This window comes from Balaenoptera musculus, chromosome 16, assembly GCF_009873245.2.
Source record: "Balaenoptera musculus isolate JJ_BM4_2016_0621 chromosome 16, mBalMus1.pri.v3, whole genome shotgun sequence".
Classification (NCBI taxonomy): Eukaryota; Metazoa; Chordata; class Mammalia; order Artiodactyla; family Balaenopteridae; genus Balaenoptera; species Balaenoptera musculus.
Genome location: NC_045800.1, coordinates 22,877,311 through 22,890,983, shown reverse-complemented (window position 1 = coordinate 22,890,983; position 13,673 = coordinate 22,877,311). Strand labels below are relative to the sequence as shown.

Genomic DNA, 13,673 nt, shown 5'->3' with positions numbered 1-13,673 from the left:
AGTCGTCAGGATCTTTAGGGCACCCCCACTGTCCCCAGGGCCCTGTTATACCCTGACGCTGGCCTGGGGCCATGGCCAAGTAGGAGGCTACACTCTGAGTGGTCTTTTGAAACCACTTTCTCCTACATTTTAGAGTGGGCTTTATCCAATCCATAATACTCCAAGGGCTCCTGCTGCACATACTTTTGTTTCCCTCTTTCTTTGGACCTTCTTTCATGATGGCCCTGGGAGAACTGGGATTTCTTCATGCTTTGAGCCAATCTGCTTGAGTCTGATAATTCCTCCCCTTTATGCTTATTATATTTTCCTTTGCTGATACTATGCTCAGAGATCAGAGAGCACACATGTAAGAAGTCTAGGGTCATCTTACATAATCACAATCCCATCCTAATATAAGACAAGACCTCCATACATTCTCAAGACTCTTTGACACTCAAACATCAAATCCATTAACCTGCTTCTTCTTCTGCTTAACATCGGTTTCATTTTACAAATATTTTCACTCTACTGTGAGAGGGGGAAATACTGGGTAATAGCAACCATCACAGGAGGAAATTGCCCTGCCACATAGTAACACGTTCAAAACATTTCTCACAAGAATCTTCTGGAATCTGACTGCAGGAGATGTTTGTTAAGGTGTGACAAAACCACTATTCATCTGTATGCTTTCTTTTCTAAGGTACCTGGGCCAGGTTTGAATTGCTTCGCATATCTCAACTCTTTCACACACATTATATGTTTCCAGGGGGGAAAGGCAAGGATATTTGGAAGAGGCAGGTCTACAGGAGGATACAAAAAAAAAATACATGAAGCTGAACCCTGCAGGGCAGGATGCCGCTGGGTCAGCGTGTATGAAGGCTGCATGCATGGGTGTGGGCAAAGTTGACAGAGAGATCATTAGCTTTGGGTGGTGGAGGCAGGGTTGCCAGAGGCGAGGCCAGTATTTAAGGAACATCACGATGAATGTCCAGAATCTAGCAACATGTTTGGGAAGAAAAGGCAGGAGCAGTTGAAGGATAACTTGGGGACGGGAAGGGAGAGACACAAAGACCTTGACAGATCATGACCACACGTGGAGAGCAAACAAATGGGAAGGTAAGAATGCGGGGAACTGGGATTCTGTTTTCTACACAGGGCAGGAGTAGGGAAAGCTACAGGGGGAAGCTGTCGTGATGGGGAGGGGGGAACAGGAAACACAGGTCCACTTTTGACACTCCTGCCCGACTGCCTTCCTTCCTTCCCTATTCTGCCTGCATCCATGGAACTTGAACTTGCTTCTTTGTCCCTGTGGCCGTACAGAATGGAGAAGGCAACCTGTGGCCCCTGCCGGCCAGCAGAGCTCCCGAAGATAACTTAGAAGGGAAAAATGGCAACAAGTAAAGTGGAACAGAGAAACAGCCCAGGGTTTCAAACTCCTGTTCATGTCTTTGTGTCTCGTGAAAACGGCTGGGGTGGCTAATCCACCCATCAGCCTGTAGTGCTAAAATAGCTGTTAAATCTACAGCCAAGAATATTTCCAAAAATACATGCAGATTTCCTTGGCCTATATATGTTAGGAATTTTCTACAAACACAACCAATCAGAAAAAAGAGAGAGGAGAAGAAAGGGGAAGGGGAGTGTTTTTTCCATTAAAATAGAGCACCTGTACACTGCCCCTCCAAGCATGTTCTCAAGGTACTGTCCACATGCACAGGCTTAAAGCTAAAAACCCTTGTTGTCTGTGTCTGAAGAATTAAAAAGTCCCGATGCAGTGAGTGTTTGTTTGTTTGTTTGTTTAGATTTTGATTGTTTTTATTTTATGTTTGTTTTTGTTTTTACTGGCGTCCTCCAGTCAAACATTTACATAGGTAGGGATTTCTTTTGTGCTTTGATTCTCAGCAACTATGGAAATACTTCCTGGCAAAATAGGAAACAGAACAACAAAGAAAAAAAACACAAAGTTAGTGGTCATGGAGAAGGATGCACTTGACAAGAGCGAAATTCTTTCCTGATCAGCAGGTCGCCTGTAGCCTTTGGGGGTTTTCCTTAAATGGCAAATTGAGCCCCAGCAGATCCCCGCTTTGGCGTTGAAGGTGGAGTGGCGTGTCTTGCTCTTTGCAACCGGAGAGATGAGTCACCAGGTTGAGTAGAAGGGGAGGAAGGGGAGGGTAAAGCTACTCTCCTAAGAGAAAACGTGTAACACTTACTCATTTAATGACACTGGCAATGGAAAGGTGTCAGAGACGGTATAACGTGCTGGGAGCTGCTCCTGGCGAAGGAGGGATTGCTACTTTAATGAAGCAAACAGCGGCTGTGCTTCATACCCCATGGAAATGGGACTGAAAACCAAATGGCCCACAAAAATGCACTTAGAAGCTTTAGAAGTAAATAGGGTGAACACTTCTCTGGACTTGAAGACAGAAAAGCCTTTTTCTTTTTAACCCAAGGCAATTACGCATTTATCACCGTCTCCCCAAATAAAAGGAAGCACACTGTGAAAACTGGACACCAGATGCGGGGGCCGTTGTTATTATTACCTCTGACATGAGCCAGGCAGCACATTGAAATTTCCCCTTAATACAGCCACAGAACGTCCCCATATTCATTTAAAGAGAGGGTTCTGTTTCCCTTTAAGTACTCATTTTTTCCCCCAGGTACCAGATTAACAGTCATAGGACGTTCTAGGTGATTTGGCATTATCACATCAGAGTGAAGCATGAATGCTTATATAATAATTTATCCATCACAGTCAGCAATGCAGGGTCTAGATGGGAACATTTACAGCTTCAAGTCCTAGGGCCATCAGACAGGAGGAAACAAGGAGAGAAATGGATCACAATGGTGGCCCCAGGGGTTTATCTAATTTCCTGGGAAATTCCCTCCACAATAAATAGTAGAACTTAGCAATGACCCTGAGACTCTCTATACCTAGCTGTTGGCTTCCCATGCTTCCTCCCCAGACAGAGAGTGAACCCTATTGAATTAGGCTGAAATCCATTTTTAAGACTCCTGGTAGGGCACAGGTGAAAAGGAGGAAGAAATCTGCCCATCTGCTCTGTCACAGTCTAACCCTCCAGCACTCTCTCTCAGGAAACCCCACTCCTGAGATAAGTTCTGCCAACTTTATGGCTCTTGAATTCTCAGGTTCCATGTTTCCTGGGGGGCAGTTTTTGATTACTGCTAGATTTTAAAAAATCCCAGGGTGATCAGTCTGTCTTTCTTCTATGCGTGTTCTTGAGCAGTCTGCCCTCCTTAGAGCTGTCTCCAGGTGATGCTGCCACAGCTTGCTCTGGTCATTATACACCCTCAAACCCTGTCCAGGGGTCCCTCAAACCCTGCCCAGCCCTCCAGACCAGCAGATCCAGCCTCTGAGGCCTGCCCTTCTTGTATATTGTTAGAACAAACACTTTGCTCTTTCACCATGAACACTTGAAGCCCAATGTTTCAGCAAGGGTTTTTGAAAAAAAGAGGAATAAACTCATAAGAGAAAAAATAGGAGCAAGAAAGGTTTTTTTTTTTTTTTTTTCTCTCTCTAATGGAAAGAAGCAGGGAAAGAGGCATCTTAGCTGTTTCTCTCAGGGATGTTAGAGCAGATAAAGTGGTTACGTCAAGCCAGGAAGGGGTTAGAGAGAGAGCCAGCCATTGACTACTCAGGCTGAACAGCTGAGGGCTACCAGGAATCATTTACCTATGAGCTGGGACTCCACCTTCTCATCTATCAGCTGGCCAGGCCGCCTGAGTTCAGTCTGAGGGATATGGGGCCTGCTTTCAGGGTGACTGACTTGACTGACCATCTCTCGTTCTTTCTCATTCTGCATCTGGGCATAAACATTAATCCCCGGGATCTTCCTAAAACATTAACAGAAACCATCACTGCTGTGCACGGGACACGTACATCGCTGCGACAAATGCTTCTGAACCTGTCAGGGAGAAGGTGGGGGGGGGGGAGACATGGACGGAGGGACACGCACCTTTTGAACTTGTAGATGACGAACACCGCCAGCCCCACAAACACCACGGACAGCAGCATGAGCATGGCGGAGCCACTGTGGCTTGGAGTGAGGTCCACCAGCGGGGCTAGGGGAGAAAGCAAGGCACGGTCATGGTCACGAGCAGGCAGGTGGGCGGGCGTGACTCTGCGACAGGCTTGCACTGTTCACACAGAGGCACAGTGAGTCCCGGAAAACCACGTGGGACGTACACACAAGACGCATGTCACACGGCTTGACATGCAGATGCATCTGAGCCTGTCCCAGCCCCCAGAATGCTCCAGCAGGCCTGTTCAAGAAGCGCAGTGGAAAATTTAAAGCACAGACTCTGGAGCCAGACTGCTTGGATTCAAGGCCTGCTCTATCATGTGCTGGCTGTGAGCTCCTGGGCAAATTACTTCACCTTTATGTGACTGATAGGGTGACATGAGGATAAAAGTGCATATCTCATTAGGTGTTTGTGAGGATCAAATGAATTGATGTATGTAAAGCACTGGTAACAGTGCTAGGCACATAGTAAGACCTTTGTATAAGTCTTAGCTTTTATTGCTACTGCTATTATTACTTCGAATCAGTATTTATAATAATATAAGTATTAAATTTTCCTATACTCTCAATGAAAGCTTTTCCCACTAAGCAATGCAGAAAACCAGAAAAAACACCAACAGGAATATTTTTATGAATTATCCAACCCCTCTAACTCCTATCCCAGCAGTTGCCATATGAGAGGAAGGACTGGTTGCTTACATTTTCTGCACTTGGAAACTGATGGCTAAGTGAATATTTTACAAGGGCAGCTGCTCGGATGCTGGAGGAGGAATGTGCAATCCAGCGTCGTCTCCATAACTTGCCCAGGTCCTGACAGCTCGTGCCAGGGGGTGCCAGCCTCTCAGAGGCAGTGAGTTCTCCTCTTGGGCCAAACAGATGCCTTGGCATCCATAAAAGATTCTCCCTCCTTAACTTTGCTTGTAGAGTGCAGCTCTGGAACTGCACTCTCTCTGGAACATCTCTCTCTGCCTCCAAACCCTCCTCCTCTATCTCAGGGTCAAGCCTGCTCTACTTTAATGTCTTTGTTTGCAATTAATTTTTACCCTATAGAAAACTGATATTTTGCAAACATAGCATAGCTCCAGCATAAAAGGCAAGCCACACGTACCCCTTAGAAGCCTGGATGCTGACCTTTACCTTCCATCAATCTAAGCGAAGCCTGATACCCAGAAATTCAGGTGACCCTTACGCACCATTTTCTGTGGCTTCTCTCTGTTGAAAGCCAAGAGAGCAACATTCTGGTCACCCAGGTAAAAAATCCAAGGATAGGTGACTGTAATGTTGATGATTTCAGACAAGACCCGAGACTGCTTCTGCTCTGTCTGGTTATTGAAGAATTACATCCCAGCCACGCAGTAACCACTACTGGAAAGCCTATCCCATATACCAGTTTGGGTGAAAAACACAAGTCAAGCCCTTTTTCTCAGAAAAACGGGCTTAGTTATTTTAGTAGAATCAGCTTTTAGAAAGCACTAAAATGAAGCAACCTCTGTGATTCTCTCTCCTCTGTGAGTCAAGCAGAGCTTAAGCTGTGAAGTATGAGTGTGTGAGGAGACAGGAGTGGTTCACTGAATGGAACACCCAAGGCAAATGTGCTTCCAGCTCGAAATCGAAAAATTAAGGTCTCTTTCATTTACTTAGGCAACCACAGCGCAAAGGAGTCCAGAAATACTTCAGAACTCATACCACTATTGGTAGGAAGTCAGGGGGGAAAGAACACCTTCCATTTATCATAGACATTATTGCAATTGACTTTCACCAATGGAAGGTGGGGTGGTGATCGTCACTGAGCAGACACGAACAGTGAGGGCCTCACTGGTTACTGCCATTCCAAAGGACTCAGAAATAGTAAATGGAAGAACTAAGACTTAAACGAAGTCTCTCTTTCTCTCTCTCTCACACACACACACACACACACACACACACACACACACACACACACACAATTTTCTATATACTTCAACCCTGGGCTAATTTCAGCAGGAGATATCTGAAATTTAAAAAGATATTTCTGAGAATGGGGATGAAGGGTAAAAGTAGATCACAAGAAGCAACTTAACAAGTGACAAAGTCAAAATATTATCAAGTTTTCAAAGGACCAATCAGAATCCTAGGTCATTCACTTTCAAACATTGATGACACGTATACGCACATATATACGCACATGCGTGTATTTATGGGTGGTAGTTGTGCATAGAGAAATGGAGCCTCATGCAGCCACCACCCTTCAACAACCATCCACCCTCAGATAATGTTATTTCTACCCCCGCCCAGTGCCCACAAACCCCAACACTGGATTATGTTGAAGCAAATCTCAGCGATCATACAATTTCACCTTAAGTCTAAAATTTAAAGCACAGACTCTGGAGCCAGACTGCTTGGATTCAAGGCCTGCTCTATCATGTGCTGGCTGTGAGCTCCTGGGCAAATTACTTCACCTTCATGTGGCTGATAGGGTGACATGAGAATAAAAGTGCATATCTCATTAGGTGTTTGTGAGGATCAAATGAATTGATGTATGTAAAGCACTGGTAACAGTGCTAGGCACATAGTAAGACCTTTATATAAGTCTTAGCTTTTATTGCTACTGCTATTATTACTTTGAATCAATATTTATAATAATATAAGTATTAAATTTTCCTATACTCTCAATGAAAGCTTTTCCCACTAAGCAATGCAGAAAACCAGAAAAAACACCAACAGGAATATTTTTATGAATTATCCAACCCCTCTAACTCCTATCCCAGCAGTTGCCATATGAGAGAAAGGACTGGTTGCTAAAGTCCTTTAAACACCTTAAGTCTAAAAGATAAGGTCTCTCTCACTCTCTTTCTCTGGACATTATCACAATACCGTCATCATACTTATGGAAATAATACTGAAAAGCTATTTTAAAGGTAATCTTCTAATGCAAACCCCTAATTTGACAGGGAACAAAGGGAGGCTCAGGGAGGAGCTCCAGATTGTAACGATGGTTAGAGGCAGGTTAGCTTGATTAGCTGAGCTTCTGATTCCCAGCCAAACGCTCTTGCAGAAGACGCAGAAGAATATCAGTGTTATGGAGCAACCAGGAAGAATACCGAGGCTGCTTGAAAGGGTTGGCATTTGAAATGAACGGAAAACTAAAGAGAGGAAATTGCTCTAGCCAGGCTCTCACTGACACAGAAAGCAAACATGCAAATGGACACTATTTCCCTTCTCTTCCCTTCCCCCTCCTGTCTCTACCCATCACAAGCTGAGGTCTTTCAATTCTAAACCACTCCCACTCAAATCATCATTCATAAACAGGTGGCGTTAACAGTGTTAAATAATTAGCATATTACTTTGGGAAAATGAGCTTCTGTATCCTGAGTTCTAACGTGTGTGCTCTCCGCTCCCAGCCCCACCCCCATCTTTGCATCACTTAGTCACTGCTTAGCAGCAAGAAGCAGGCAATCAGGCAGCAGCGGTGAGAAGTTGAGTACCACTGCCCTCTGTGTTCCGTGGGTGGCTTCTACTTGCTGATCTGTGCCTGAATATAAACCGGACTGTAACTGCTCCACACAACCTCAGATGCATGTCTTAGTTTGCCCAGCACTAGTAGGTGGGTTTGTGTGTGTTTTGCTGGGGAATGAAAACTTGTGATAAATGGGTTTTAGCTTGCTGTGTGCAATAAGCATAAATTAATCCCCCTCCAACTGCAGCCTAAACAAGGTAGAAGGGGCAAGTGCTGAGTGGTTTATTTGCCACTGTTCACAAACACAGTAAAGCATGGTCATGGGGTACAGCACGTGACTTGACGATTCTAAATCTGGGGCTGGCACACATCGTTTCTACAATCCTGCAGAAATGCACTGAATTATTATATTCTATTCAAGAGGACCCAGATTGATTATAATAATAGTGCTGCTTACAGGAATAACAAGTCTTCTTGTGAAAAGTGATCGATACACACTGAGTGCTAAATACAAGGTCACAGCTAACGTGTATGAGAGAAGAATGAACTTAAAACGCCATGTTTCACTGATGTGTAGAAAACTGATGATTGACAAAAACCTGCAGTATAAAAACAAACAAACAAACAAAACAACTAATACTAAACTTTCATTGGGTTATTTGTATGGAAATATGTTAATATAAATGTTTCAGACATTACATGAAATTACCCAAAGCAATCTACAGATTCAATGCAATCCCTATCAAATTACCAATGGCATTTTTTACGGAGCTAGAACAAATCATCTTAAAATTTGTATGGAGACACAAAAGACCCCGAATAGGCAAAGCAGTCTTGAGGGAAAAAAATGGAGCTGGAGGAATCAGACTCCCTGACTTCAGACTATACTACAAAGCTACAGTAATCAAGACAATATGGTACTGGCACAAAAACAGAAACATAGATCAATGGAACAAGATAGAAAGCCCAGAGATTAACCCACGCACCTATGGTCAACTAATCTATGACAAAGGAGGCAAAGATATACAATGGAGAAAAGACAGTCTCTTCAATAAGTGGTGCTGGGAAAACTGGACAGCTACATGTAAAAGAATGAAATTAGAATACTCCCTAACACCATACACAAAAATAAACTCAAAATGGATTAGAGACCTAAATATAAGACTTGGACACTATAAAACTCCTAGAGGAAAACATAGGAAGAACACTCTTTGACATAAATCACAGCAAGATCTTTTTTGATCCACCTCCTAGAGTAATGGAAATAAAAACAAAAATAAACAAGTGGGACCTAATGAAACTTCAAAGCTTTTGCACAGCAAAGGAAACCATAAACAAGACGAAAAGACAACACTCAGAATGGGAGAAAATATTTGCAAATGAATCAACAGACAAAGGATTAATCTCCAAAATATATAAACAGCTCATTCAGCTCAATATTAAAGAAACAAACATCCCAATCCAAAAATGGGCAGAAGACCTAAATAGACATCTCTCCAAAGAAGACATACAGACGGCCACGAAGCACATGAAAAGATGCTCAACATCACTAATTATTAGAGAAATGCAAATCAAAACTACAATGAGGTATCACCTCACTCCTGTTAGAATGGGCATCATCAGAAAATCTACAAACAACAAATGCTGGAGAGGGTGTGGAGAAAAGGGAACCCTCTTGCACTGTTGGTGGGAATGTAAATTGATACAGCCACTATGGAGAACAATATGGAGGTTCCTTAAAAAACTAAAAATAGAATTACCATATGACCCAGCAATCCCACTACTGGGCATATACCCAGAGAAAACCATAATTCGAAAAGACACATGCACCCGAATGTTCATTGCAGCACTATTTACAATAGCCAGGTCATGGAAGCAACCTAAATGCCCATCAACAGACGAATGGATAAAGAAGAGGTGGTACATATATACAATGGAATATTACTCAGCCATAAAAAGGAACGAAATTGAGTCATTTGTTGAGACGTGGATGGATCTAGAGACTGTCATACAGAGTGAAGTAAGTCAGAAAGAGAAAAACAAATATCGTATATTAATGCATGTATGTGGAACCTAGAAAAATGGTACAGATGAGCCAGTTTGCAGGGCAGAAGTTGAGACACAGATGTAGAGAATGGACATATGGACACCAAGGGGGGAAAACTGCGGTGGGGTGGGGATGGTGGTGTGCTGAATTGGGCGATTGGTATTGACATGTATACACTGATGTGTATAAAATTGATGCCTAATAAGAACCTGCAGTATAAAAAAACAAACAAAACAACTAATACTAAACTTTCATTGGGTTATTTGTATGGAAATATGTTAATATAAATGTTTCAGACATTACATGAAATTTCTAAAAATCTTATATGTTCTGGTATAATAAGTCATAATTCTAGTTATTACTTTAAAATGTATATCTCAGAAATTAAAAATAAATAAATAAATAAAACGCCATGTTTGGGGTGAGGTAACTGATATGGTCCCTTTTTGAAACCAGATTCTTACCTGGCCGCTTGCTGACAAGCTAAATGACTTAAACTGAACCTCAGTTTTCTCGTCTGCAGAATGGAGATAAAACTAGTGCCTGTTTTAGCAAGTTGTGAGAATAAAATAAGATGAAATTTATAAAGCACTGACATGGTGTCTGGCACATGGCACATGCCCAATAGTTTTAAAACTGTCATATCATTGCTGTCATATTTCTGAAAGTATATTCTATAGAGAACAATCCCTGAAAGATGACTAGACTCCATGGTCAGATAATGTTGGGAAATGGTATATATGGCATTCCGCATCTTGGAGATTCAGTATATGAAAGTTGATAGCAGTCCTTCAGGAAAGAAACTCATAAGACTTCACCATAGAGCTTCACAAAGTCGTTAGAGCACAGACCCTTTACAGACTCAGGTCCCACACAACTCATTTTAGGGAATGCTTCACCTGGAGCACCACTAACCCCTTTTGCTGCAGCCTTTGCCCCTTTGGGTTATTTCCAAGTTTTAAAGTCAACAATATGGCAGCATCACCTGGTGAAGCCCCACAAATACCCTTACTGCTGTCTGTATTGACTCTCATTCTATCGAAGGGACTTTCTTGGAGGACTTCTACCTGCTCTATGACCTTGGAACTTTGAACTCGTACTGCATTTCTAATCCAGAAGTTAGTGCTGTCAAGAAGTTACAAAAGCAAGTTCAACTTTGTCATACCTTGCTTTTATCTTTCCTCTCCTGTCTCCAAAGCAGACCCAAGCCAGACTTTACTTGCATGCCTTGAATATCATAAAATCCATGTGGCTGAAATCTCTTTTTCAGAAATTAAGGTTATATGGGAATGGCACGGAGGACGTTTATCTAGATCACAGAAAGGGTTGACAGGCCTTTATGATAGAGCACCCTCACTTATCTAATAGCCCTTCCTTCCAGTTCAAGTCCAAACCCAATCATAACAGTCTTAAGGACTGCAATAGCCTCTTGATCATAAAGCCATGATCTTGCAGGCCAGATTGGATGGGAATTCCCAGGGAAGGCTCTAATGACTAGTGAAGCATGGCTACTAGTTTTAAACTGAAGATGAGTCTTCAGGAACACCTAGTCACCTCAGGTTGAGGTCACTTGGCCAAACAATGACAACCGTGGATACCTCAAAGACCAAACTTATCACTGTAATTGACAGACAGGAAGAGAAGGATGCCTTTTGGTTTTCTAGGGTGACAAGTCAATGAGGTACCCTGTTTACTATGTAAAGTGTTTCTCAAAGTATAATTTCCCGACCACATGAATCAGAATCACCTGGAGAACTTGTGAAAATGCAGTTTCCTAGGCTTCACTTAAGAAAAAATATATCAGTCTCTGAGAGTGAGTCCCAGAAATCTACATGTGGAACAAGCTACACAGGTCATTATTATGCATACCAGTTTGAAAGTACTGTGTGGTAAGCCCCTCCTACTGTCACTCATAAAACATCCAGTTCTTATCTTTAGAGTGTGCCTGACCTTTATACACTCTGGGTCACTAAAACAAAACAAAACAAAACAAAACAAAACGAAAAACCACATCCCTTGATTGCTAATAGTACTTCAATCCCATTACGACTCCAGGAGAATTTTCTAAACTACCTAAAAGGCATCTCAAACCTCCCCTAAGAGAGTGCTCAGCCCCGTGTAGATTAATTGCATTACTGGATCAATTCTCTACTTCTTTCTGTGCCCATGCCTCGAGCACCTTGAATTTGAAGGTTCTCCTACCAAGAGGTGAAATCTGTTTCCTCACCCCCTTGAATCTGGGCTAGCACTGGAACTGGATTTGGCAATGGCATGCAGCACAAGTGACGGTGCTCCAGTTGTGAGCTTCAAGGCCTTGTACACTTTTGCTCTCTCTCTTGGAATCCTATCATGGCCACGTGTGAGCAAGCCCAGGGAAGCCCACTGAAGGATGAGAGACCATGTGGAGGAGAGCTTAATTATCCCAACTGAGGCTGTTCTAGAGCCAGCCTACAGCCAGCTGACCCCCAACACGGGGGCAGCCCAGTCGAGCTCAGCAGAGCTCCCTACCCAAGAATCCACAGCTGACTGCAGACACACAATGAGCACAGATAAATCCAGAAGAACCACCGAGCTGATCCATAGACTCATAAATAATAATAAATGCTCATTGTTAAGCCACTGAATTTCGGGGTGGTTTGTTACATAGCAATAGCTTATTAACATCTTCTCTCTTCAAAACTCTTCTCTTCCAACTGATCAAACATCCAATTAGTAATTCTTACTATTGGGCTCTATATTATCAAATTCTTGGTATGGACGTCTGTCCCCACTGGCAGGGTGCCAGGGTATAAGTAACATGACCGTAAATGTTCTTTTCCAAACCAGGACACTTTAAGAATGAAAGGGAATGCTATGAAAACTTATGTAGACACAATAGATATGGCCTGACCATCTTGGTCACTGTAGGTGTAAGAAACTTGGTGTCTAAAAGGTAGTTTGTCTCAGATTCTGGTATCTTCTCTGTATTATGTATGTGTTCTCCTGCCTTCATTTTCTCCTGCCAATTTCTCTGCACTATCTGCCTTGCCTTTCCCATGGGGAACTGTACCTCCTGCATCCTAACTACTGCTTCTTTCCAATTTGATGCATGCCTGTACCCTGTTTCTGAACTGTTCATCTGATCACTCTTTCCTGCCCATGCTCCGCCCAAGAGATTCTAGGTGCGTCCTCAGGCCAGTTACCCTATAGTCATTTCATGCCTTTTTATGGGCCCAGGAAATCTTAGAAAAAAATGGTGAAGAAAGAATCTTTAGAATCTAAAGAGCAACTTCATTGCTGGTATATTTATGAAAGCATCACATTTGTTTAGTCACATTGGATGTTATGTTTAACATCTCAGCACCTGTTATTAGTTATCATAACACCATAAAAGCTTAATAACTGTCAAAAACCACTGGGTACACGTGTCTGTGAAACAGCTTAATTATTTGTAGGGGAAAAAAAATGATTTGGGGGGAAAAACAGAAGGAAGGAAAAATATTACTAGCATGACTTTACTCGCAAAAGACTTGTAAATGATAACTGTGTAGGTAATAAGGCAACCAGAGACTAAAGAGACAGAAAAATGTATTGGCTGTAGAAGAATTCCACTAGTACTAATTTCATCCCTAAATGGAAAATGTTATCGCAACAATTTATTTTACTTTACAGTTCCGAGCTCCACAACTCTATGATTTGGTATCTGCATCTATAACGATGTGGCTTAGATTATAGTGAATTTTCTAAAGCTTCTGGACTCATGCTAATTCTGCCTTCAAGTGGAAGGGGTTTCTCAATGTAAACTATCGGGCAGAATTCATGATGTATCTTGACCTAGACTGAAATTCTGAGTACCTTATCCCCTCGCACGTTGACTCATAACATATCCAGAGGTAGCAACTGAAGCTGGGAAATATTAATTCTCTAATATCTCTGTGATATTATCTTTTTATTACACCTGAAAAAGAAATTGAACCAGTCAGCAGCAACCACAGAGGCCAAGATAATACAAGATAACAGTTTTATTAAAAACCCACACATACCCTTGACAAAGGACAGTTTTCCTAAACATAATAGCTTAAACAAGGCAACTGCTAGACAGACACGAGGGGTTGAGAGCAGTTACTGGGTGTTAAAAATTTTTTTAATTCAACCTGAGATTTGAGGCTCTTCCTTTGAGAAGTATTAACCTTTC

At 42.4% G+C, this 13,673-nt stretch overlaps 1 protein-coding gene across 1 annotated transcript in view; it reads right to left on the bottom strand.

Moving 5' to 3' along the window:
• Positions 1 to 799: 799 nt before the first annotated feature.
• The window catches only part of SORCS1 (sortilin related VPS10 domain containing receptor 1), a 414,532-nt gene continuing 401,658 nt past the window's right edge, over positions 800 to 13,673 (bottom strand). Inside the window, exons 27-29 of the mRNA XM_036829279.1 lie at positions 3,951 to 4,056; positions 3,668 to 3,828; positions 800 to 2,161 (exon numbers count right to left, since the gene is read on the bottom strand). Of these exons, the coding sequence (XP_036685174.1) occupies positions 2,154 to 2,161; positions 3,668 to 3,828; positions 3,951 to 4,056 (275 nt within the window). The 3' untranslated portion in view covers positions 800 to 2,153. The remainder of the gene's footprint in view (positions 2,162 to 3,667; positions 3,829 to 3,950; positions 4,057 to 13,673) is intronic.